The sequence below is a fragment of the Fragaria vesca genome, linkage group LG1, assembly GCF_000184155.1.
Source record: "Fragaria vesca subsp. vesca linkage group LG1, FraVesHawaii_1.0, whole genome shotgun sequence".
NCBI classification, from domain to species: Eukaryota; Viridiplantae; Streptophyta; class Magnoliopsida; order Rosales; family Rosaceae; genus Fragaria; species Fragaria vesca.
Genome location: NC_020491.1, coordinates 3,097,224 through 3,122,517, shown reverse-complemented (window position 1 = coordinate 3,122,517; position 25,294 = coordinate 3,097,224). Strand labels below are relative to the sequence as shown.

At 38.3% G+C, this 25,294-nt stretch overlaps 6 protein-coding genes across 10 annotated transcripts; all 6 read left to right on the top strand.

Moving 5' to 3' along the window:
- Positions 1-3,923: 3,923 nt before the first annotated feature.
- LOC101297293 (ethylene-responsive transcription factor WIN1-like) lies at positions 3,924-4,632 on the top strand. Its single transcript, XM_004288754.1, has 2 exons — positions 3,924-4,006; positions 4,107-4,632. Exons 1-2 carry the CDS (start codon positions 3,924-3,926, stop codon positions 4,630-4,632), a joined length of 609 nt encoding a protein of 202 aa, XP_004288802.1.
- Positions 4,633-5,182: 550 nt separating this feature from the next.
- LOC101295557 (TBC1 domain family member 13-like) lies at positions 5,183-8,637 on the top strand. The gene is made up of 9 exons (XM_004287268.1): positions 5,183-5,599; positions 5,906-5,998; positions 6,778-6,882; positions 6,994-7,146; positions 7,235-7,333; positions 7,510-7,638; positions 7,817-7,996; positions 8,132-8,248; positions 8,348-8,637. Exons 1-9 carry the CDS (start codon positions 5,267-5,269, stop codon positions 8,531-8,533), a joined length of 1,395 nt encoding a protein of 464 aa, XP_004287316.1. The 5' UTR covers positions 5,183-5,266; the 3' UTR covers positions 8,534-8,637.
- Positions 8,638-9,493: 856 nt separating this feature from the next.
- LOC101295265 (phospholipase D alpha 1-like) lies at positions 9,494-12,541 on the top strand. The gene is made up of 3 exons (XM_004287267.1): positions 9,494-9,589; positions 9,986-11,885; positions 12,005-12,541. The coding sequence occupies exons 1-3, from the start codon at positions 9,494-9,496 to the stop codon at positions 12,436-12,438; spliced, it is 2,430 nt and encodes an 809-aa protein (XP_004287315.1). The 3' UTR covers positions 12,439-12,541.
- A 1,141-nt stretch (positions 12,542-13,682) lies between these two features.
- LOC101294976 lies at positions 13,683-15,034 on the top strand. The gene is made up of 2 exons (XM_004287266.1): positions 13,683-14,353; positions 14,451-15,034. The coding sequence occupies exons 1-2, from the start codon at positions 14,197-14,199 to the stop codon at positions 14,714-14,716; spliced, it is 423 nt and encodes a 140-aa protein (XP_004287314.1). The 5' UTR covers positions 13,683-14,196; the 3' UTR covers positions 14,717-15,034.
- A 4,165-nt stretch (positions 15,035-19,199) lies between these two features.
- LOC101293920 (50S ribosomal protein L36-like) lies at positions 19,200-21,381 on the top strand. Of its 5 annotated transcripts, XM_004287262.1 has the most exons (4): positions 19,208-19,264; positions 19,351-19,378; positions 19,806-19,962; positions 21,014-21,381. In XM_004287262.1, exons 3-4 carry the CDS (start codon positions 19,811-19,813, stop codon positions 21,180-21,182), a joined length of 321 nt encoding a protein of 106 aa, XP_004287310.1. In that variant the 5' UTR covers positions 19,208-19,264; positions 19,351-19,378; positions 19,806-19,810; the 3' UTR covers positions 21,183-21,381. The 5 variants fall into 5 exon arrangements, with proteins under 5 accessions (XP_004287312.1, XP_004287310.1, XP_004287311.1 ...); XM_004287263.1 differs by lacking the exon at positions 19,351-19,378 and having other exon boundaries at positions 19,809-19,962; XM_004287261.1 differs by lacking the exon at positions 19,208-19,264 and having other exon boundaries at positions 19,340-19,378.
- Positions 21,382-21,678: 297 nt separating this feature from the next.
- On the top strand, positions 21,679-24,254 carry LOC101293626. Its single transcript, XM_004287260.1, has 5 exons — positions 21,679-21,939; positions 22,380-22,636; positions 23,322-23,412; positions 23,738-23,810; positions 23,931-24,254. Exons 1-5 carry the CDS (start codon positions 21,881-21,883, stop codon positions 23,982-23,984), a joined length of 534 nt encoding a protein of 177 aa, XP_004287308.1. The 5' UTR covers positions 21,679-21,880; the 3' UTR covers positions 23,985-24,254.
- Positions 24,255-25,294: the final 1,040 nt, after the last annotated feature.

Below are 25,294 nucleotides of genomic sequence, written 5' to 3'. Positions count from 1 at the left end.
GGGGGAAGGAGGGGGATATAACGGGAAGGAGGGAATATTCGAGGGGTAATTGTTGGAATATCCTCTTCCTCTTTGAGTTTCTAAATAGGAATATCTTTGGCTTTTATTCCCTTTTCTTACTTCAGAGAGAGAGAGAACTGGAAATATTTTTGTTTTTATTATTTTATTTTATTTGGAAACTTTTACATGCTTTTGGAGAGAATGGACACGTGGGCCTGTCTGGCTTGCTTTTTGGAGTGACTGGCTCCAAGGAGCTACTGAGCTGGCTCGTGCTAAACGGGTTTTTAATTAAAATTCTACGTTTACCCTGAGTTATTATGTAATAAAACAGACTGTAGGTTTGTTAATTTGAGAAACTTTGCATATAAATGCAATCAATGTGGTATGCATGTAAATTTTCATAGTTAATACATGATTTTTAGGTTTTATACTTTTTTAAAGCATCTCCAACAGTATTGCTAAATCAAATTTTTTTTGAAATTTATCAATTTTTTGGATAAATAGGAGCTCCAACAGTATACCTAAATGGTTGCTAAATTTAAGGATTGCTAAACGAAATTGATAAATTTGTCAATTGAGCATGAATTGCTAAAGGAATACATATATTTTCCCTCCTTTTTTTCTCCACGTGTCAGTTTATAATTCGTTAAAAATTTTATTTAACTTACATATAGCAATAACTGCTGGAACCAAATTCTTATATCAATAGCTAAATCTCATAATTATTGCTAAATTTAACTATTGTTTTAGTTACACTGCTAGAGATGAGATAGGATAATTACGAATTTTAATAAAGTGTAAACGTGTATATAATACACGTCTTAACTAATCTCAATATCTACTGTAAATAATTCAGCGAATAAATGTGTAAGTACAAAAAACTGTCATTTTTTCTCCGATTAACATGTTCGATATGACTTTACTAAGTCATATATCACACATTTTTTTTAAAAAAAGTTATATTTTGTAATGTCATTGAAGGTATTTTGACAGCTCAACAACCGGTTATCTTCTCCATTAGTACCCTCCAATTATTGATCAAGAACTATATTTGGAACATGAAGACATGTATAGATCAAACTTGGAAGGAGAATTTGCCACGTTATCTAGGATAAATACATAATAACAATTATCTTGAAAATTAGAAACAAAAAAATAAAAGTGAAAGAGAAGAAGCTAAAGCCGAGCCGAGTAGTAAAGTCATGGGCTTGGTTTGCTGATTAGTGAAGCATTATTAGTGTTTGGTATAATTCTTGTAATATCCCTTGCACCCTTGTCTCCGTGACTATCTTGGTCGGGTAATACCGAGGAAAACGACAACATTGACCAATCCTGGACGATGGGCTTTTTTACCATTTCGGGCTTTTGATGCGCAGGAGATTCGGATCTTCCTCTCGGATATTCTTCCCTTCCCTTGAAATCAGGAGTCTCAACTTTCACTCAAGGAAGTTGGAAACTTCGCTCTCGATCTTGTTCTTTCATCCAACTCCACTCTTCCTTTACAACATGCCAATGAATTTGTTTCCCCTCACCAAATCATGTTCTCCACTTGGGGAGAACATGTTTGAAGAAGATTCATTGCTTGTTAGATTCGGATATCCAAATTATTCGTTATCTTTTTTCTCGGATGTATAAACCACAGTCAAATTTAACGACTTAACAATCACTTTTTCGCCATATAAGCGACAAAGTAACAAATAAGCGACAGTTAAACACTGTACTAGGTGGACTCAAGTCAGATATTGTTCGCCGGTTTGACTCATTATGATGTGTTTAAATTAATTAGTAGCTCACGCAGTCAGGCTATCTCACACAGTTAGGCTATCTAACTGTTTTGTAACCTAGCTAGCTATGTAGTTATGGATAATAATCGAAGTCCACGAGCATATTCTTCATTAGGTTCCTTTGTGCTTCCAGATCTTATGCATCAAGGTTGGCAGTCTTGTCAACTACGTACTCTTTCCTCAATTTCCCCACCCAAAATAGAACCTCCATTTTATGGCGCTGCATAAATCCTGAGAACAATACTAAATGACTAACATAGTATCCATCTCAATCTTTTACATATTTGAATAATACCAAGTCAATTCTCTCTTTCGGGTTAGCTAGTGTTTTAAAATTATGAGATTTGCCTTGGCTGCTTAGTGGTAGTGATATTATTAACAAAAAGAAGCATATACCTTATGAAAAAGGTATAAAAATCTTCAAGTTGCAACTAATTATAATTAGTTTACTAATTAAATAGCATTACCACCATATCTTCAACCTTAATCCTTTTGTCTTGGCCCCATGCATGCGTATCTATGCTGGTCTTAATTAATCCCTGGTTCATTTGATCATTGGAGTTTAGCCTAACCCGTCTTATATACACTAATAAAATCGAGCACATTGAACTTCTGGGTTGTCATCTATATAATTTTGGTTCTTTTGATTTAGAATATTAGATATCTCACGTCGAGCAATGGCATCTATCCAGAAGATTTTCCTGGATATTCCTAGTGGCGGTGTTTTTAAATCATGAAATGTGTTTGAAGTTTCATCAAGGACTTGAAAATTGAATCAGTATGGGTGTGCATATGCTACGACTGTCAATATTTGATTATGCATGCTTCCATTTCTTCATATTACATCGCTGTTGTTTAGGATCAAAAGCCCAAGAGAGAATTAATTTGCTGATTGAACCCTAAACCCTGCACCACTCTTGGGCTTCTGCTTCAGGCCTTCAGCCAAAGTGAACCATGCGGAAATGATGGAGGGAATGAGACTTAGAATTAAGGACTAAAATATCGATGATCATGGAAATATCGGTGGTTCGAAAAAAAGAAATCTCGATATAGATATATCGAGAAAATATCGAATATCGATGGAAACTTTACCAAAATTTTATATAAAAATTGCATATTCGACCAAAAATAGACTAAACATAAAATATCGAAAATATATAAAGATATTAATATATGTGCTTGTGACAAACGGATATTTCGAGGAAATATCGAGGATATCGTGGAGATTTTAGACCTTGCTTAGAATAGACGGGCAGACAAATTGGGGCTAAAGGGGTGGTCCTCCAGAATATTAGCTAGCTAGTCGCGACACCATCAAAGTGCCCTTAATTAGTAGGGTAACCAGTAACTGATTAATCAATCAACAATGACGTCCAAGTTATATGTCTCTGCAAGTCTGCCGATAGATATACATCGAATGCCGGCAGGCCGGTCAATTATTCGGCCGTCCGGCCGTTCTATTTTCCAATAATTACGAGGTGGTTATTATCAAAGGAAAGTTTAGCTACGTACTGCGGAGTATTCGAGTTCACTAATTATCTAGCTCATGATGAAGGTTTTTACCAAGGTTCTAATAATCTAGCTTAAAATCATCGAAGTATGACTAGCTGCATAATGATTTATCCGAACTAATAACACAGTAAGAATTGCTTAGGATTAAACTAGCTATCTCGATCGAACTCACTTTTAACAGACAATCAAACAGTCTGCAACTGCAGATATGAAGCGCTGATCGGTCTCACTAGCTTCATATGTTCACCAAACGTACAGTGGAGCAGCCTTTCCATTATTTCGAGCAAAGGCCAAGAGACACTTGGCTAAACTGCGCGCAAGTCTTTAATATATGAGAGGGATCGAGAGCAGTAGGGGACAATTACAACGACACAAGGGAAGAAAGTTCTTCATTGGGAGGGGAAAAGGGTGAGTTTGTAGCTGAGAAAATTTAATACATGAGCAGTGTACCCCAAGATATAGCTAGGTTTTAGTTCACCGACAGTGTACGTTCCCTTATCGATCCCTGCTGTGAAGTCTTAACTACCAGACTCTTTTAACTTTTCTGCAGTTACTTAACTCTATAAATTCTTCTCGACTCTCATATTCTCTGAATAGATCTTCCTAGCTCTCTGTAATATTGGAAAAATGGTACAGTCAACGAAGAAGTATAGAGGTGTGCGGCAGCGGAATTGGGGCTCTTGGGTCTCCGAAATCCGTCATCCATTACTGTAAGTCAGCTATCTCATTGTTGACATACTAAGTTTTTAATTAGAGCACAATATTGGCTATAGCTAACGTACATGTTATCATGTGCTTGTGACTCAACAGGAAGAGAAGGGTGTGGCTAGGTACATTTGACAGTGCTGAAGAGGCGGCACGAGCATATGATGCAGCTGCCATTTTGATGAGTGGCCGAAATGCCAAAACAAATTTCCCAGTAACTACTACTCAAACTAGTACTGATGATACGAAAACTAGTACTTGTAGCGAAGATTCTTCGTCAAGAGCAGATGGTTTATCAGAAATCTTACGCGCAAAGCTGATGAAATGTAGCAATGTACTGTCTCCATCCATGACGTGCTTGAGGCTGGACAACGAGAGCTCCCACATCGGAATCTGGCAGAAGCGTGCAGGTCAAAGATCGGATCATTCAAATTGGGTCATGACTGTCCAACTTGGAAAGACGAATATCAAACCTGATGATGGTACCGACAACCAGCAGAGTATTTCATCACCTCCTTCAGAGTCTCCAGCATCATCACCATTGGAGAGGCCTAAGCTAATAGCAGATGCTTATGAAATGAATGAAGAGGAGAAATTATCATTGCAGATGATAGAGGAGCTGCTTCGTTAACAGAAATTGATATATACGTGTAGTACTTACGTATATCATATATATCTACTCGATCAAATTACAAATTTATTACATTTACTTCTGCACTTGTTGCATGTAATGGAAGGTGTCGAATTGGTTTCATATGCATATATGAAGAAATGCCTGTTCAATTCTGTGTAAGCTGATGTGACTAAATATAAACCGTTGGATTTTTTTTAATGGTCGAGATTTTAAATATAAACTTGATGCCTAAATTTAAACCGTTGGATTTTTATAAGCGGGCTAGGCAGGACAAGACACGTGTCTAGGCGGTAACCTCAGCCGCCTGGTCCTACGCAGGCAAGGGGTCCCCACCTTTTAAAAAACCAGGCATAATGTGTTCTGGTGTCAGCCCAGTTAACTGGGCCTAAGCATCGGGTTATCCACCGACCCAGCCCACAAACTCTTCCTTGGTCCCACGTCTGGTGGGCCACCTACCATTCAACGGTTAAACTACCAGTCTCTCACAGAGCGCGAAAACACTCTAACCTCAGTGTACCCAAACCCTATCAATCTCTCTCTCTTTCTCACACACATTCTCTAATGCAATCACATCTTCCGGTCCAACTCGGACGTCTCGACTCAGCGCAACTCGGTCTTCTTCTCCGCCGCAATGCTGAAAGGGAAGCTCAAGCTCCCGGACAAGGCGCGCCGCGTGTTCCCGGACCGCCTCGGCAGCCTGGTCGCGGGGTTCGATGAGAAGGCGGAGGAAGATGGAGGAGCGTCCGATTTGGTTTTTGAGTCCGGGGAGGAGCTCGAGACGATCCAGCCCAACGGGTACGGGTCGAGTGGTGGAGAGAGCGGGGTTGAGGATTTTGAGGAGGAGAGAATGGACCGGGTTGAACCGGATTTGAGGGTCCGGCAGCCCAGACCCGAGAGAGATGGGCCGGGTTCGGTAATGGCGGCAATTGCGGCCGATGAGAGAAGGTCTGATCTTGAGTATGAGGTGAGAGAGAAATTGATGTTGAAAATTTTGAGTTTTTTGGTATAATTAGTAAAGTTGTGATGTTTTTGTAATTAGGGTTTTATATGCTTCAGAAAAATTTAAAAAAAATTGAAACCTTGGGGGTTTAGTTGGGTTTATTGAAGGAGTATAGTACTAGACTGCGCTTGCAAACTGTGTAGGTTTATTGATTCTACCTACATTTTGCCTATTCGATATTTATATCAGTATGGTTTTCAGATTATCCTACATATTCTTTATTTGTCAAGGTTATTGAAGCCTTGAGTTGTAATCTTTTTTGTCGATTAGGTCAATCAGCCAGAGGTAAATTTGGAAAAGTTACAAAGAATAGCGAGTTTAGGTCTTCCTGATGGAGGAGGTTTGCGGGCGACAACCTGGAAGGTATTGGATCTCTGCATTGTTGTTCTACCAGATTCTTACATTATGCAACATTAATTTGATTACCATATGTGCACTTTTATTTGTTTTTTAGGTATACGACTATGTACGCATATACTTAAGCCAATGTGTGTGTAAATTCCTTTCGGGGTCAGTAGAGGCTCTAACAAGAGGTCTTTCGGACTTTATAAACCTCTGAATCTTCAATTGTAGCACAAAAAGCCTAAGGTATGGCAGTAAGTTGCCCTAGAGGTTGTCATCACAACCAAAACTCTTAGTTGATTACCGCCATCTAGAATGGATTAGCTGTTGCATTGAGCACAGGAGCAGCTGTTTGTTAAATCTCTTCAAATGTGTTTCCTAGCTATGAGCTGAACAAAGGTTGAGGATAAAAATCCATGAATAGTAGACAGCACAAGTATAACATGTGCAGTCACTGAACCTTACGATTGGGTAGACGTGTACACTACCCTTTTTCTTCTCCTCTTTCCATGTTCATACTTTCAATGAAGAGAATTTGCACCAGAACTTGATTTTTAGTCAGTTCCCCTTCTTTTGTTGCATCAGATTTGAATAATATTTCTTAGGAGATTTTTGATATAAAACGGATAATTTTACACTTCACTTACTATTGTCTAATGATAATTTATGGATAAGGACAGAGGTAGATACTTCACTTTACACAATTTCACAAGCTGAACTTTATAAAAGGGCTTTTTCTTTCTTTCTTTTTTTGAACTTTTGATGTATTATTGATTGCCCCTTACATTTCATGCATGCAGCTGCTCCTGGGTTATCTACCTCCTTCTCGTGATTTATGGGAAAAAGAGCTGACAGAAAATCGACAAAAATATGCTAAACTCAAAGAGGAGCTCCTTTTGAGTCCTGTAAGATGCTCACCGAGTTTCATGCTATCGAACTATATAAGTATATATTTGAGTCGCATTATTTTTGGTAAGTGGTTTTTATGTACTAATCAAAATCTTGAATCTAGACAGTCAGAACTCGCAAGGAAAAAAGGTGGTGCCATGAGTTATTGCGACCCGCCTGCTGACAGTGCTATTGATGGACCACTGAAGAGACGTGAAATTTCCCAGGAAGACCACCCTTTAAGCCTTGGTAAGGCTAGTGTTTGGCATCAGTACTTTCAGGTAAACTGTATTCTCATATAAGGGTATTATAAATTGCCTACCATGTGTATAATAATGTGAGGCTTATCATGCTGCACTTTGTTTATAGCATACAGAGATTGCCGAGCAGATAGACCGTGATTTACCACGCACACACCCAGATTTGAAATTCTTCTCAGGGGAGTCATCATTCAGTAGGAAACACAGGGTATGTGATCCACACACCAATTGTCTTTCTTTTCTTGATTTGATATCCTTCGTACAGGCATCATTCAAGCTGGACCATATATCAAATGTACTGCTTACTCTTGTTAGTTTCTCTGTTTGTTTCACTTGTCCAACTAAATGCACTGACTGGATTCTCTGTATATTTCAATTTTTCAGGAAGCACTGAGAAATATTCTACTCCTATTTGCAAAACTAAATCCAGCAATCCGTTATGTGCAAGGCATGAATGAGGTCCTGGCACCACTATACTATGTGTTCAGCACTGACCCTAATGAGCAAAATGCTGTAAGTGACCTCCCGGCAGTTTGTCATAATTTTTTATTAGATGTCCATTGGCTTATAGAAGTTTAGCATGCATCTTATTGGCTAAAAGTTAAATTGGACTAGTTGAGTATTTTTGATCTTTTGAGGTTTTAATACTCATCTTAGTACAAGAGAAATGAAGCGATGGTTCCATTTGCAGGCAAATGCAGAAGCAGATAGTTTTTCTTGCTTTGTTCGACTCTTGAGTGACTCAGTGGATCACTTTTGTGAACAACTGGATAACAGTGCAGTAGGCATACTTGCCACACTTTCTCGCTTGTCAGACTTACTGAAAGCCAATGATGAAGAACTCTGGAGGCATCTTGAGTGCACCACACAGGTGATATATTTTAGATGCATGTATCAAGCTTTATCAATGCAACATTTTTCTTGCAAAGTTCTCCAAGTTTTTCCATTTTCAACAGCTTGGGATGAGTCTGACTTACAGCTTATAATATATGCCTTCTTTGAGCAGGTGAAACCACAATACTATGCATTCAGATGGATCACATTACTACTCACACAGGAATTCAATTTCCAATGCATCATGAGAATTTGGGATTCACTGTTGGCTAATCCTTTTGGTGTACAGGTATGCTCTCTGCTTACGTGCTCGCGCGCGCACATACACACACACGCACACAAATACGTGTATGAATAAATACTGATCTGTGGTAAGACAACTCAACAGGATATGCTCCTGAAAATTTGTTGCGCAATGCTGTTATGCATGAAAAGCAGACTAATGAGTGGTGATTTTGTGGCCAACTTAAAGCTCCTGCAGCACTACCCTGAAATTAACATAGAACACCTCCTCCAGGTAGCTCGAGATATTAGCTCCGACTCATCTTCCTATCGCTTGTCTTTGTCCCTGTAAATAAATAATTAAGCTGCACATATTTTGTTGTATCTTAACATGGTCTGTAATGATGAGCAAAGTGCTGTTGCCAGAGCTAATTTGAACCCAGAATTTTCAATTGCATATGAAGAGTTTTGTGCAATTCATTTGTGCCAACCAGCCTTGAACGTAGTCAAAGAGATCAATGGTGGCTACCCTGTGAGGCCAGCTCACAATCAGCTGCAGAAAATTCTAATGTGTGCAATTCGGCACGTTAGATAGAACCCCACATGCAGTAATGGACCAGAAATGCTGGGATTAGTACTTTAAAGTTGTCATGGTATAACAAACAAACAAACTACTTAAAGATGTGACTGACTGAGGTTCTCAGAAGCGTTGGTCATCTTCCCTTGGAAATAGAAGTTCCGCCGTGTTGACCAACACTGACCAGTTGATCTCGACCTGATACCTAATGCTTTGGCCTTTCCTTGTTAGCAATCTAGACCTTTTCTTCCAGCCGCCGATGAACTTTTGAGAGCCTCCAGAAGATGAAAAGAAAACAAAAGACTTGAAAAGCTTATGAAATGTGACAGTTAGGCACCTAGGCATATAATCTCAGTTTTCCATGACATGATTATGTTAGCAGATAATAGGGTTGCTCACCTGTTCCACAATTGAACAGATAATGCACATATAATCTCCATTAACATTTTATATTCTTGAACTCCATTCAACGCATAGAACACTAGGAAATATATATTGCATTCTCACATTGCTTCCTATTCTTTAAAGGAAATGACACCTCAATCTCTCATCTGCCATTCAATTCGTAGTAATTGACTCTGAATTTGTTCCTGGTCTTCTTCCTTCTTGCGTTCAAATTAAGAAACTCCTTTGTCTTGCTGGTTAAGGTTTCTGAATGCTCATGCATGCCAGCACTGCAGCTGCGGTATACATTTGTGATTGCTTGACAAAGATTGAGACTTGAATTGAGAGATTATGGCGCAAACTGTGCTGCTGCATGGAGTTCTTCATGCAACGATTTTCGAAGTCGATAGTTTGAAGGCCGGAGGTTGCTGCACCTTCTTTTGCAAGGTACATATATTATACAGTGTTCTGTTCTTACTGTTTTTTTCTTTTTGGTTCGGTCTATATTATTGAATTTTGAGTTTTGAGGTAAACATGGCCAATTAAGAAAATGGACTAATGTTTCATACTTCAATATAGATTTCCAGACTTCCATACTTCAATATAGATTTCCAGACTTCAAGTCACAATTTTCTGTTTCCTGTATTTATTTTCTAGCTAATTAATATCCTCCAAAGACTGTGCGGCTATCCTTAGTCCTTCTTGGTGGCTAGTATATCTTTCATGATATTTCAACCTTTAGTTACTAATATCAATAAATCCAATTGCATTAATTATCTCTATGTTGTTGCTATGAACAAATCCAACTTGAGTAATGAATGTGATAATTTTGAATCACTGTAGCTGTTTGAAGAGTCAGTAGGGCTTGGGAAAGGTTGCAGACCCTATGCAACCATTGATTTGGAAAATGCAAGAGTCGGGAGAACTAGACTGCTGGAAGAAACAACCACAAATCCACAGTGGAATGAAGCCTTTCACATTTACTGTGCTCATATGGCTTCTAATGTTGTTTTCTCCATCAAAGAATATAATCCAATTGGGGCTAATGTCATTGGAGAAGCTTATTTGCCAGCAGCTGAACTCTTCAATGGAGAAGAAGTAGACAGATGGCTTAAGATCACAATGCATCATCACGGTAGACCTTTACATGGAGGTTCTAAAATTCGTGTGAAACTGAGGTTTTATCCTGTAACAGGAAACTGTAATTGGTCTCATGGAATTAAAAGTCCTAAATATCCCGGAGTACCCTACACATTTTTCCCACAGAGAAATGGCTGCAGGGTTACCCTTTACCAAGATGCTCATGTTCCTGACAATTTCATCCCTGATATTCCTTTAGCTGGAGGCAAGTGTTACGAACCTCATCGGTGTTGGGAAGATATTTTTCATGCAATTTATAATGCTAAGCACTTGATATATATTGCTGGTTGGTCTGTGTATGCTAAAATCACATTAGTAAGGGACACAAAGAGGCCGAAGATAGTAGATGGAGACTTGACTCTGGGAGAGCTTCTTAAGAAAAAAGCAAAGGAAGGAGTGAAGGTCTTAATGCTTGTTTGGGATGACAGAACTTCTGTGAAGGTACTAAAGAGAGATGGCTTGATGGGTACTCATGATGAAGATACCGAAAGTTACTTCCAAGATACCGGAGTTCACTGCGTGTTGTGTCCCAGAAACCCTGACAATGGGCAAAGCATTGTTCAAGATATAGAGGTTGGAACAATGTTCACTCATCACCAGAAGATTGTTGTGGTGGACAGTGAATTGCCAAATGGAGCACCAGGGAAGAGGAGGATTGTGAGCTTCATTGGCGGCATTGATCTTTGTGATGGGAGATATGACACTCAATTTCATCCCCTTTTCAGGACTTTAGGCACAGTCAACCATGATGATCTCCATCAACCCAACTTTAATGGTGCCTCAATTGCGAAAGGCGGACCAAGAGAGCCTTGGCATGACATACATTGTAGGTTAGAAGGGCCAATTGCTTGGGATGTTTTGTTCAACTTTGAGCAAAGATGGAGAATGCAAGGTGTGAAGGACTTGCTTTTTCAACTCAGAGATTTTGATGAGACCTTCATACCTCCATCTCCGGTTATGTATCCTGAAGATCATGACACATGGAATGTTCAATTGTTCCGATCCATTGATGGAGGAGCTGCATTTGGATTTCCCAACTCTCCTAAAGATGCTGCCATGGCTGGTTTAGTCAGTGGCAGAGATCATGTGATTGACAGAAGCATTCAGGATGCATATATCAATGCAATTCGTCGAGCAAAGAGTTTTATCTACATTGAAAATCAGTACTTTCTCGGAAGCTCTTTCAGCTGGCAGTCGGATAATGAAGATCTCAAAGTTGAGGACGTTGGCGCTTTGCATCTTATTCCAAAAGAACTGTCACTAAAGATTGTTAGCAAAATTGAAGCTGGAGAAAGATTTACTGTCTACATTGTCATGCCTATGTGGCCAGAGGGTGTTCCAGAAAGCCAATCTGTTCAGGCAATACTGCATTGGCAGAAGTTGACGATGGAGATGATGTACAAGGACATAACACAAGCTCTCAAGAACAAGAGCCTTGATGCAAATCCGAAGGAGTATTTGACATTCTTCTGCCTTGGAAATCGTGAGAAGAAGCGAAGCGGAGAATATGAACCTCTTGAGAAACCAGGAAATGGAACGAATTACAGTAGAGCTCAGCAATCTCGGCGGTTCATGATCTACGTGCATGCCAAGTGTATGATAGGTAAACCTACTTGTCACATTCTTCTCATTTTGAGCTCTTATGTTGTCAAACTTGCAAAATTTTGATACTAGACATTGTCATGTACTAACTAAAGTTTTTGAAATGCCTGCATTTTGCAGTTGATGATGAATACATAATCATTGGATCCGCCAACATAAATCAGAGATCAATGGACGGCGCCAGGGATACCGAAATTGCCATGGGAGCTTACCAACCATATCACCTATCGACCAATGTACCTGCCAGGGGCCAAATCCATGGCCTCAGAATGGCATTGTGGTATGAACACTTGGGGTTGCTCGACAACACCTTTCTTGAGCCTGAGAGTGTGGAATGTGTGACAAAGGTGAACCAGATTGCCGAAAAGCTATGGAAACTATATACAAGTGAAACCTTAGAGGGTGACTTGCCAGGACATTTGTTACCCTATCCCGTAAAAATTACTGAGAATGGAGACGTCACTGAGCTACCTGGGGTTGAATTTTTTCCAGACACCAAGGCTAAAGTTCTTGGAACCAGATCTGACTTGATTCCTTCAATCATCACTACTTAAAATCCTACATTGCATTTCTCCTGTACTTCTTTCCGAATTTTTTCTCTGTAAATGAATTCAGTGTATAATACCCATATGTTTGTTTCTTCCCCGTCTCTTCTTAAACTTCCTTCTTCTTTTTCCAGTTGACCAGGAATTAGCTAGTGTTCAACATCACTGATAAGAAATTTCAGAAGCCATTATTTGGATTTGATGAGACAGATTGCAAAGGTCCTTTCACATCTCTCAAAATCCCTGTTGGGAATTACATGTCAACTCTAAGATTATCAATCAATTCCTGTTTCAATCAAAACTTTATGGTAGTCACCATTGTTAGACTTCCAAGTCCCAACTGGCAAATTAGTATTCAATTGTACTCAGACTTATCTGTACTTATTAGTTTTTTTTACACCTCTAACAAACCATTGCTTTCAGAAGAAGTGATGATGTGCATGACTTGCTCTCATATTCTTCCTAATCATACATTTTTATCTTCTCAATTCTGCCAAAATGTCCAAGTTAGATATCACCTAGCTAGTTCCTTATCTTACTCAACCCTCTATTATATACAATATTTTGAACCAGTTATATATGTTGCCTATATCTTCTAATCTGTTCTAGAATCCACAATCTAAGGCCATACTGCCCCTTATTGGCTATCCAGAACCTAACAAAGGCCACAACTGAAATTGTGACTGAGGAATGAGGTAGGTGTGAGTAGAATATGATGATGAACATGTGCAGATTGCAAAAGAAAATATATTTATGATTTTTGAAGCTCTATAAGCCTCTAATCCATTGGTCCCCTAGTCACTTTCCCATCTAACTAGATCTAAACTTCAAAAACTCCAATCTTTTTGGCATGGAACGGCCTGAGACATGTCATGCATGACAAAGGCTAGCTGCGTATATTCAAAGAAAAACCCACCAATAATTGATCACAATTTGTACCATTCTGTTACTAACTTCATCTGGGTAAAACTCATATTACCCATTTCCCAGAAAACATAGGGATATTTGAATCCTCAATCCCATGTACATATTTCAAACTGGACTGTAGTTCAGGTTATGCAATAAAGCTAACTGATCAAGAACGAATTCATACGATTAGTAGATTAGTACTGTATGAATTCATTTTTAACGAAAATTCTTTACGCGCGCAAAATTCTAATTACGTGATCAATTATTATGAGACGGGTTTTTATACGAGAATTATCTCTATAAAACTTGGGATGTCCTGGACGTAGAAGCTACCAATCTCCTTTCATATAGACCGTGAAAAAGAACGGCAAAAAAGTAATGGTGAGCTGAGGTAAGAGCTTAGTTAGTCCCTCTCTACCTCCCCAAACAAGAAACCAATGAGATCAGCAAGAACCCTTTTCTTTGCCGTGCGGTACACAACACAGGAAGGGACAGAGTTAGCCTGGTAAAAAACACACGCATTCGAAATTATTCAAATCCTTGCATACCTCACATAGCGACCCTTTTGTTCTTTTTTACTCTTACACCAGATCAAAGTGCAAAAGGCCATGACCAAAGATGATCGAAACTTTGGTAATAAAATAAACCCCATATGGCTCATAATATTCAATATCATATTTCTTCGTTCACATGTAGTAGTTGTAGTTTCCACTCTGCCACCACCATAACTATTTATCCACCTTCATGTTTCTTAGTCCTCATTCATTTTCTTTACTCGCTTCTTATTTTCAACCTAGTCTCCTCACCTTCTTCATCAAAATTCTAATTCTTGAGTTTCAAACTTCGGAATAGAAGACCATGTCTTCCATGTTAGGCTCACAGGGCGTGGTCTTGGCGACGGCCATGGCCGTCTCCGGCACTGTCCTCCTCCTCGCTTTTCGCCTTCAGAAACCGACTGATCACCACCAAATTTCTCAGTCCTCCCCCCAAATTCTACGATCTTGTATCTCTTCCGGTACGCATAGCACTCTAACCTAACTTTGTTTCATAATTAGCATTAGTTACATACGTATTATATGGTTTCTGATTCTTTTTCTTGTTGGGTTTCGCAGAGAAGAAGAGGAAGAACAAGAAGAAGAGAGTGCACTTTGCAGAGGACGTGGTGGATCCAACTGGGGATGGAGCAGAGTTCAGAAGGCAGATCATAGCTGCTTCTTCTTCTTCCTCATCGTCATCATCAGCATCAGCATCACTAAACTTCAAGAAGACTAGTGGAGGTGCTCAGAAATATAAAGGAATGCCAGCAAACCGAGTGGCTCTCTATAATGGAATGCTCAGGGATCGTGTAGTTCATCATCGATTGGCCTACTCCCACTGATCATCGATCATCATTCTCTCTGTATATTTCGGGGTTAATTTGATTAGTTGTGTATAATTAAAGATTAGTCTTTTGTTAAAGTTTGTAAATTATTTTTCTTTTCTGAGGTTACAAGGAATATTCGGAAGGGTATCGTAAGTAAATGATGGGCCCATAGGTTTTGGTAGTTCTTGCCGTTTTTATGTTTGTTATAACATGATTAGGTGCAGGATATGGTTGCTCCTTCAATAGAAAAACTCTTGTTCATATTCATATCTTGTTGGAATTTAGTTGTAGGGTTGAAATCAATGTAAATAGAATTCCTTTTAATCTATCGAGTGATCGCCTATTTTCTTTAAGTTTCAACAAACATGTGTTTGTATTTATTCGATTTAATATGATTGTTCTACATGACGTTCATTAAATCGGATCATTGTAACACTGTATAGTTCGGGACGACGAAATAGTAATTCGATTCAGACCTTAGAAATGGGAAAGCAAAAGCTTGTAGAATTATAGGTTGAGAAATGATCAGAATTATAATCCAAGTTGGTCTTCTTGAGCATTTGGCAGCCCTTGACAAATCATAAGTGCTGGAATTTGACTGATCAATTGCATATCACATGCCTGTATATGGAAGCATCCATGCATAGTGTGAACAAAGCCATGTGCTAGGATGCTTCCTCTAGCTATCCACCCACCAAACAAATCAACTATATATAAAGACTTCTACATTTGACCTCATAAAACCTTGGATGGGAAGCATCCAACTATGAAGTATGCACCAAATATATTTAAAAAAAAAAAAAAATTTAATTGAATTCTCAGCCTCACTTAGCTTAATTATGAATTTATTCTTGACTAATTCATGAACAAGTTGAGAATAAGTAAAGATTATTGACTGAATCAAACTTAAGTTAAGCCCAAATCATTTGACCATTCCATTTGTGCATGATCAATTTTGGTTTCCTGTCATGTTGATTTGATGCAATTTTTCTTTTTTGTGACAATTAATCGGATTTGACACAAGGATTTGATGTTACTGGGATCTGAAAACGTACACGTACTTGATCCAAAATATTAAACTCATGAAATGTGGTGAATATAGAAGATATTGCAACACTACTAGTATATTAGCATATGTTATCACATTTTGTAAAAAAAAAAATGAAGTTGCAGGTTTGTTCTTGCTTCTTCTTTCTCTTTTTTCTGTACAAAACCTTTTGTAAATGAGAGATGGCAAAAGGGAGTGGAGACAAGTAAACAAAGGAAAACCAGTGGAAGCTTATTATTAGCAACATGATTATTGGCAACTGAAAATCTTGTTGGGTACCAACTTCGCATTTCGATTTGGAAACACAAACATTTATAAATATATGGACCTATGTGTCTTGCTGTTTCTGCATTCTCTTGAAAAAATCTCGAGGGCATCAATATTTTCAGAATATATATGTTGCTTGTGGGGGTACTCGATCATGGTGCGACCCATATACATGTCCTTTCTTTTCCTTATTATTTTTCTGCTAAGACAAATTATAGTTTAGCTATTTTCCTATGTCGGGGTGTGCACAAAAGGTTGGATAGATGATGTGTATATGTGTTAAAGATTGATTCCATAGTATTTGTTTGGGCCGCTATATAGCTAGAATAATGCCCAACAATAGTGAAATATAATTTATGATCATATATTAACTTGATTTCTAGCCCTACCTAGCTTTGTCATGATCGACCACTTGATCATATAAATGTTTATTCGACAAGAAATGATGTCACAAGCCACGAGAAAGTTTTGGCCATTGGCCTGATGCATAAGCCAATTGTACTTCTCTTAGTTGCAAGAGATCACTAAGAAAAAGTCTAATCAATCAAAAACCTAACTAACATGACATGGAGTTTAAATATAATTACGTCTATTTACAATGATTCGTAACTGATGGAAGCAACTGAATTGATGGTTTGATGGAGTTGATCGAAAGGGTGCATATGCTCTTAGATATATATGTTAAATTTCATGTAATATCTATAATTTTGAGGATTCATGTTGCCACTTCAAACAATCGACTCATGTGGTAATTAGCATTGTAATTAGCATAATAAATACCTGAAAAGAGAATAAATCCATGTACTTGACTCATCTCATAGCTTCACGTGTACAACAAGAAATGAAATGAAATGGTCCAAAATTCATTTTGAGAAAAAGGGTTGCACAAAATAAACTTGAAAAACATTTACATCAAGCTTAGCAAGGAGAACGTACGGGACAATATATAATCGGGACCAATCTAGCTAGCCATCGGAATAGAACGAACGTACCGTGTAAAATGAGCTCAATGTGATATATGAGTGTACGTACGTACATATCAGAACTATGTATGGATTATATGTAATATGAGCACGCAAGAATCCTACTTAATTTTCAGTACTTGTGCATGTATGGAAGTGTGGAGGAACATGTGTTTCAATTCCAGTGGAACAAGTCATGTGAGATTCTATACTTCCAGGTCCCCCTAGCCCTGGCCTCAAGATTGTATTGTTTGTTTCAACTATTAGACCGAATTTGGCATAAATCAAAATTAACAAGTTAGAGTTCGACTCGTGTCTTTGATCTATAGTTTTTGAAAGTTCAGCTGATAAAGAAAACTACATACAAATCGACGTTTTGTGAGAGAGATAGATATCGGTGTTTAGAACCGGAATTGTTCAATATAAGATGGGGAAAACCAAATGAACACGTACCGCAAGAAAATGGGTCAAAGTCTTCCACTGAGTAGCGGCTAAAATGCAAAGTTAGGTTTTCCGAATCTGAGAAACACGTTGGTTTCTAACAAATAAGAAGAAAGCTAGGTGTGTGATCGATGAGCTAGCCAGGTGAACCAGCAAGTCAGCAATATCTTGTTCCACTACTAATCAATCCCCCACTAACTACGACAGGAGCTAGTTTAGTACTGCACAGTTCCTGAATTAGGGTTTCGTGAGCAGAGACCAGAGAACAGCACCAATTATATGCGGCAGAAATCACAATTACAATGATATTGTGTGCATTAGCAGTGGAAGATGACCAATTATACATTCATAATAGTCCATTCACTGATGAGCAACTCAGTGAAAAAGATGAGCATGACATCTGCAAATCCCATATAGCCACTTAGCCACTTAGCCACTTAGCAAAGATGCTTCTTTGGATTCACTTTCATCATGGAGAGATTCATCAGCAACTTTATAACATTTCTCACCAAACAGAAGCATTTCCTCCGTTACTTTAGTCAACAAAAGAGACTCTGCTTTTTGCCTTTAACCCTTTTTTTCTTTGTGCATGCATATATTAGTGGTAATTTCCAATATATCTAAATGGACTATTTACAATTTACCTGCATGATCAAATATTTAAAACTCGAGTCATAACATCACTATTTGTATAACAACATAAAACATCTATTGTTTTAATCTTAAATTAAATCGTAGCATGTTAACGAGTACGTTATGACTGAGTCGAAGTTTGACATCGACTACGAAAAAATATAATTGTAAAAAGTCATTGACTAAAATAGAAATATGATTAAGAAAGTCACACCACAAATGTGTCCTCATCTTACCACATCCTTACCTTCCATAATGCACTTTAAAAATAGATGATGAACTAGAAAGCAGAGTAGAGATGCACTTTCATATTCATTCCAATTCAAACCCACCAATAATATGCCCACACATTTGATTTAATTAGTTAAATGACTTCATCATATGAACACATCAAGAGTGTAGTGAAGGTAAAAACGCTTCTTCGAATTCGATCCTCTTGCCTAAACATGGAATCAAATTCATTTCTACGTACCCACCAATAAACTAAGTTTAATTTGTTGAAGATAAGGATCATGAGCTAGCAGCATGTACAAGATTGGTTATTAGTACATTCATGTTTATAATCAGTTAGGCTAAAGCAACCAAATTGTACTTAATTAGTGGTGATGACGTTGAGGTTTAAGGTTAAATATATGTTTGAGATCCCTTAACATAACTTTTAACAGCAATTATAGTCACTAATCACCATCCTTAGATTCCGGATACCAAACGCATCTGTTTATAATTAGCAGACCAAATTTTTACCTTCAATGGAGACACATCCTAGTTATAGTCAACAATCCTTGTCACTTTAGGAGGGTGACATATAAATTATCCATCTTCGTATGTGACATTTCACCAAACTACGAAGAATCATCGATAGAATATTTATCTTCAATGGAGACTCCTAGTTGTAATCAATCCTTGTCACCTTAGGTAGATAAAATAAGTCTCCTCTGATCTAATCGTAACCTGAAACCAAAAAGAAAAAAGAATCTAATCCTATCCATTTTCTTACCACTTGGGCTTATACCAACACCCCAGTGGGCTTCAGATCCAACTCATGAGTCCATCAATGAGGATTCTTTGGGCCTCATGGTCCTGATTTAAGCCCAAGTTAGACCTGCAAAAATAGAACCAGCACATTTACACTGCCGCAGTGAAGAAGAAGAAGAAGAAGCACAGAGAGACGGATCAATTCTTACACAGCAAAACGCCGCCGTTTTCAATCAGGTACTTCTCCTCCGTAGAATTTTAGAAACTCTGTTTTGAAATACTATCTATGTTAGTAACTGATGAGGCTCAGTTGTCATAACTAGGGTTTTCTGGTACAAGCTCATTGATAAGGTTGTAAAGTTCTATATCGTATGCATATGAAGTTACCCAATTGAAATTGATAGTAAAGTTTGAATCTTGAGACGGTGGTGTTGCCCAGTTGCGCTTTACCTGTTTTGGATGAATAAAGCATGGATTTTTGATCCAATATCTGCATTTTTGTTTGGTTTTGATTTGGATTTTAGGAATTTTGTGTAGCTTATGAGTTTGATTTGGTTCTCATTTGAAATTAGAACATGAAATTTGACACCTTTTGATGTTCATGATATGGAGTTTTGAAACACACGTTAGAATTGGTTTATTGGTGATTGATGCTATGAAGGAAACTAAGATAGTTAATGATTGCTTTACTAGCTGGTTGTTCGATTGGAAAGTGGAAACTAGTCTTTGTCTTCGCATTAAGCTGAAACTGATGGGCTCTTTTTATTTTGATATTCAGTAGCCATGAAGGTGCGATCATCGGTGAAGAAGATGTGTGAGTTTTGCAAAACAATTAAGCGCCGTGGACGTGTGTATGTGTATTGCACAGCCAATCCCAAGCATAAGCAGAGACAGGGCTTTTCCACATTTGCTTATCAAGGCAGTGATGCTCCCATGTATGTGCTTTTTCATGCTTTGGATCTCTTGTTTATATGCTATGTTTATTTGTTACTTTTCTGTGTTTATAGGTTTCAAAAGAATAGTCTCATTCAAAACTTACATTTTAAGCTCCATCATATTGTGTAAGAATTGTTAGGGCAACTTTAGTTCCTCACTCTCTGGCTCTCAGTCTTCCGTACAGCAGGGATATGTTTGCCTCTTATGTTCACATAGTTTGCTGGGTTGTTTTGTCCGGTTATTTCTTGGAATTATGTTGACTTAGGTATGCTAGTTTAGCAGACAGAGATTACCCATTGTTGGATTCCCCTTTGTTTTGGCAGGTCTGTGCAAGGTGCTGTGGAGGGCTTACCTTAGTTTAGGACTTGAACATCTCCATTTTAAAATGCTCATAGACTTGAGTCACTTGGCAATGGTTCTAACTTTTAAGTCACTAATCTGGCATGAAGAAAGAAAGTTTTAGAGCCAAGGACTTGACTAACTGCTTTGTCGTGTTTAAACTCATCATCTGGTTTGTGCTGTCTCTTACACTATGGCAACTATCTTGCCTGCTGATGCCTAGTTTTTCATCCTCATAGCTTTATACGAAATCTTTTTCGTTGAAGAACTTTATGATGTCAGGTTATAAGCTTTATGATTTCAGCCATACATTTGAGGACTTTAATACATTAGAACTTTGTTAGTAAGAGTTGGTATAGAGGTTCTATCATTTCTCCTTGTGGCCCTGTGTGTGGGTTTTCTTTGTCCACAGATTCCCATTCCCTCCTCTTAGGTCTAAGTTTGTTGATACGAGTCTGCATGCGCGCACACATGCTCACACACAATCTCACGAATGCTCTACACACTTTCCCCTTTTCAAATGATTGTATTCATGAGGGCAAGCCACTCCATTAACAATTTGATAGTTTGGTATGATAAAACTACTGACTGACACACACACACACACACACACACACACACACATATAGATGTTTCACATGAAAATCTGTTCTCTCACTTGCATAAGAAATGAGTCAACGAATCTAACTGACAGTTGAACATTGGAATCAGTTTCAGATCCACACCAACTATTGTCACCAAGCAGGAGATCAACTTTGGTCAGAGCTCTCACGTAGGTCTGGCATCTCTGATTCCCAGAAAGAACGAGCTGTCATTGCCCTCCCCAACCCTCGGATGGAGGGTCGGCTTGGCATCATTGCTATTCAAAAAGATCACTTAGCTTCAGAACCTTAAACCAAGAAGAAACACAAATTCGATCCGAGTCTTTTTTTCGACTCTTTTTTGGTTATGCTCGACAATGTATTCAAATTATTATCCTTTCTCTTACGTTACAGCATTCAATCTTGTGACTATGGAATAATTTCGTCTCCCTAACTGTGGACTAGTTGTACTCGAGATGTATCGGCAGCGACCTTAGGCCATTGCCTTGTTATCCTTTACATATTTTCCTATTCATATACAGAGATCTCCCAAAACCTCTCAATCATGGAGATGCAATCATATAAGTCTCTATGTCACCAATTAATGTAATGTCACCATGGGTCTCCTTAGAAATTGCCCTCTCACCAATCTCTAAACCAAACCTGGAAAACGAAACTCTCCAAAACGCAGCGTTTCGAAGTTGTTAACCGAGTCCAAACGCCGTCGTTTTGAAGCTTTTCATTTCAGTGGTTTTAGACTTCTAGCTTTAGCTCACTAGCCCAACGCAGCACGCTGATCAAGCAAGTGGGTTAAAGAAGAAACAAGCTTGGGCTTATTTAATAATCCAAAAGCACCGAATCGCGAAAAAGTGATTCCCCAGAAGCACAAATTTATGTTCCCTGGAAAATCGGAAACCCTAAAAATCGAGTCTTGCAATTTTGGGCGTTTGTGATTCTGGAGACTGGGTTTGAGGTTTTGGATGATTCCGGCGACTTCATGGTGACGCTCAACGGTTCCATATCGGCTTGGATCCATCACTTGCTTGCTTGCATGGGGTAAGTCGCCGTTTTCCGATTTGAAATTTTAGCTTCTTAGTTATGCTATTTATGGAAAGTTTTTTCAGGGTTTTTAGGTAGTGGAATATGGACTTGCTAAATTTAGGAGAGAATTTCAGATCAAAATGAGAAATTTATTATTGGGTTTTTAGAAAGTTTAAGTCTTTAATCTTTGTTTGTGTGAAAATGGCAAAGCTATACCTGGTGAACATGCCACTAACACTAAGTTATGTGTTTGGAAGAAGCAATTTAGAGGTGGACTAATTGAATCTAGTGTGTTTACGAGCTTCTTTTTTTGGAAATGGTTTGAGTGAGAGAGAAGGGAAGCAGGATTAGTTGTATAGATATGGAAAATGGTTACTGTGGTATGAAATAGTGTGGTGTGTTTGTTGGTGGAAATTGGGGTTACATATGGTTTAACCCGGTTTTTAACAGAGCAGTGGTTGTTTTGGATGCTGCACTAAACCCACACCGATTATTGCTGTCGACGAGCCTTCAAAGGGATTGAAAATCCAAGGGCGGGCGGTGAAGAAACCTGGTTTATCGGATGATTTTTGGAGCAGCAGCACGTATGACTTGGACAACAGCGCTTTGCAGTCCCAGAGAAGCATCTCATCCATCAGCACATTACACCAGACACTTCTCCAGGGGAGCAGCATTGGTAGCACGAGCAGCCAACCTGACTTTGTAAATCAAGGCAAGTTTCCGTTGTGTGTTATTTTGGTATGGCGATTCCGACTTTGAGTTTGCTCAGTGTCACTTATTCAACTTCATATGTGTTTGTGTTGTGTTGTGTTGAAGTAATCTAAACCCAAAGTCCCAAACTTGTTTTCATATCATTGCCCTGTTGTCCCATATCTTTGTTACTACACTGTAAGAACTTAACAAACCAAAGTCCAAAACTTTCCACCACTACGCTGCGAACCTTACAAGTATAAAAATTGCAACCTTACACACGATATTTATGTGCAATAAAACTTAGTTGCTAGGGACATTGTAGTTTCTTACGGTTTTGTGGGATATTCAGAGTGGATATATATATTTCCCCGCCTCTTTTCACTCTAAAATGTTTGGCCCTACCAAATTGGTCAGTAGGCCTAGAGGCTGGACTCAGAGAGTAGTGGTCTGGGTTGAGAGAATCTGTGAACAAGTGCATAAAAGGAGTCATTGTAGGAGCAACATGGAGAGTAACTATTAACCTATCCCATAGACATGGTAAAATGGGTTCTGCAAATGGAAGGTGTCACAAACTAATAACAGCTTACACCATGGATGATTTGATTGTGAAATGGTATACCCAAACATTAGTTGATCATGCAAACTTCCATATTTGTGAGTGCATAGATTGTTAGTATACAACATGAACACTTCTTTAACTGCAGGTCTTGTTCTCTGGAACCAAACTAGGCTTGAGTGGACTGGAAGTGGCAAGCCTAAGAATGAAGCTCTAAGAAGTCGGGAAAGCAGATTAAGGTAGGTCACTTATTTGTAATCCAATCCGGAGTTTGTACCTTAGTTTTCCACAACTCCTGTTCCTATCTATTAACCCAAAGTTCTGACCTATGACAGCTGAAATCATTTTCAAAGTAGCTTGTTTGTGTATTCTAGATATATTAGTCGTGTGCCTATTGATTCAATTCCCCACTAGTTAATGTAGATTGCAAATTCTGATGAATTATATTAGCTTTTACAAATTCGTGAAGGGGTGAAAATCCAAAAGTCTGTCTATCTGTTGCTGATATCATATGGCCATGGCTTATTTTTTTTATTTTGTACTCCACAAACTATGTCATTGCAGTTGGAATTCAACTTATGAGAGATTGGTTGGACCCAAACAGAGACAGCCTTTTCCCCAGCGTGTTCCTTTGTCTGTAAGTCCTCTTTTTGCTTTGGTGGCTATCTGTTTTGTTTAAACTGGACGTACTTCTTTGTTGAATTGCATTTATCCCAGTTCATCTAGTTAAAAATGCTAATAGTGTTTATTTTGGCAGGAAATGATAGAATTCCTAGTCGAAGTATGGGAGCAGGAAGGGTTGTACGATTAATCGATCATCAGAATCTGCATTTAATGTCAGGAAGATGGTTCGTCTTTGTAAATCTCAGAGGTTGGCGTGTATAGCTGGGGCAAAGGAGAAATTAAAGCTACGAAGATACATCTTTTTAGTATAATTGTAATATTACACTAATATTTTCGTCTTGTTTTGCCCCCTTTTGACATTGTAATGCACCATGGATCTGTTGAACATGCTCTGTGCCACGCTTAGCTGAATCATACAGAAGCAGTTGCCTTTGCTTGTGTGAATACCAAAGTTAAGAGGTTCTACAATATACAATGTTGCTGTTTGTAACCAATCTCACTCTTTCTGCTCTTTTTCATTCTGGTTTCTATGAGTTTCTCTAGCTTTCTGAGATACGTTCATTACTGTGTTCCGAAAATGGTTGGTTATCTACTAGGCTGGCATTTTTTTATGTCAGGAAATCAGATTTTTCGTTAAATCTGTGTCACAACTCACAAGTAAAACCTTTCAGACAAAACCAGTAATATATACACATGCAGAAACCACATATTAATTCGATTTGCGCTGCACAATGATAGGTGTTACTTAGATTCTAGTTTTTGTCTCAAGGAAATCAAGCATTAAGAAGCACAGCACCCCAATACTGATTCAATGAAACTTAGAATTAGTTGGTGTTGAACATTCATAAGCATCCAAATATTTCAAAATAAGCATTCACTGTATCCACACTTGGACACGTACTTGGCTATGTCATCTGATGGATACCCTTTTGAACATTAAGTAACACGTACGGATGTAAAGAATTTCTCCAGAACTAAACTATATATATATGGATTTGGATCGGATACAAAGAATCAGTTCATTACAGATGAAAATATGTAATTCAACATTGTCAATCAGATATCTACAATATCTCTTCTGTCCAAAAACAAAGCCTTTAATATATACCAGAAGTGGAAGACACTGTATAAAACATATATACTGTGTATGAGTGTATCTAATAACAAGTATCTGTACCCAGATTAGAGGTGAAACATATCTTCACACTTCACTTATGAAATCACGAGTGGCAAATATATATATGTTTGTTTGCAAATTACAGATCAGAAAAGAAGTAATTAAGCTCTTGTTTTTACAGAAAGCTAGCTATGTTAGTTGAGTAGGTACGATACCGTCTGCAGTATTTTCCAGATCGAAACCAGATGATTGAGACAGGAAATAAAACAAGTTAACATGCACCAAGTCGCAACTTGCATGCCAACTCTACTATACTATGGTCACGTAATCCTAGCTCTCTGCTCCCTCCACTAGGCTAGGTGTTCATCACTGAGAAAAGA

What these genes read in the sequence shown, in the direction of transcription:
- LOC101293920 (XM_004287263.1), top strand. Translation starts at nt 19,811, where the DNA reads ATGAAGGTGCGATCATCGGTGAAGAAGATGTGTGAGTTTTGCAAAACA. An exon ending in CAAGGCAGTGATGCTCCCAT is followed by an intron (nt 19,963 to 21,013) that starts GTATGTGCTTTT and finishes CATTGGAATCAG; the next exon opens with TTTCAGATCCACACCAACTA.
- LOC101295265 (XM_004287267.1), top strand. Translation starts at nt 9,494, where the DNA reads ATGGCGCAAACTGTGCTGCTGCATGGAGTTCTTCATGCAACGATTTTC. An exon ending in GCTGCACCTTCTTTTGCAAG is followed by an intron (nt 9,590 to 9,985) that starts GTACATATATTA and finishes GAATCACTGTAG; the next exon opens with CTGTTTGAAGAGTCAGTAGG. An exon ending in GCATGCCAAGTGTATGATAG is followed by an intron (nt 11,886 to 12,004) that starts GTAAACCTACTT and finishes TGCATTTTGCAG; the next exon opens with TTGATGATGAATACATAATC.
- LOC101295557 (XM_004287268.1), top strand. Translation starts at nt 5,267, where the DNA reads ATGCTGAAAGGGAAGCTCAAGCTCCCGGACAAGGCGCGCCGCGTGTTC. An exon ending in TTTGGCATCAGTACTTTCAG is followed by an intron (nt 7,147 to 7,234) that starts GTAAACTGTATT and finishes CTTTGTTTATAG; the next exon opens with CATACAGAGATTGCCGAGCA. An exon ending in ATCTTGAGTGCACCACACAG is followed by an intron (nt 7,997 to 8,131) that starts GTGATATATTTT and finishes TTCTTTGAGCAG; the next exon opens with GTGAAACCACAATACTATGC.
- LOC101297293 (XM_004288754.1), top strand. Translation starts at nt 3,924, where the DNA reads ATGGTACAGTCAACGAAGAAGTATAGAGGTGTGCGGCAGCGGAATTGG. An exon ending in GAAATCCGTCATCCATTACT is followed by an intron (nt 4,007 to 4,106) that starts GTAAGTCAGCTA and finishes GTGACTCAACAG; the next exon opens with GAAGAGAAGGGTGTGGCTAG.
- LOC101294976 (XM_004287266.1), top strand. Translation starts at nt 14,197, where the DNA reads ATGTCTTCCATGTTAGGCTCACAGGGCGTGGTCTTGGCGACGGCCATG. An exon ending in ACGATCTTGTATCTCTTCCG is followed by an intron (nt 14,354 to 14,450) that starts GTACGCATAGCA and finishes TGGGTTTCGCAG; the next exon opens with AGAAGAAGAGGAAGAACAAG.
- LOC101293626 (XM_004287260.1), top strand. Translation starts at nt 21,881, where the DNA reads ATGGTGACGCTCAACGGTTCCATATCGGCTTGGATCCATCACTTGCTT. An exon ending in ACCTGACTTTGTAAATCAAG is followed by an intron (nt 22,637 to 23,321) that starts GCAAGTTTCCGT and finishes CTTTAACTGCAG; the next exon opens with GTCTTGTTCTCTGGAACCAA. An exon ending in AGTCGGGAAAGCAGATTAAG is followed by an intron (nt 23,413 to 23,737) that starts GTAGGTCACTTA and finishes ATGTCATTGCAG; the next exon opens with TTGGAATTCAACTTATGAGA.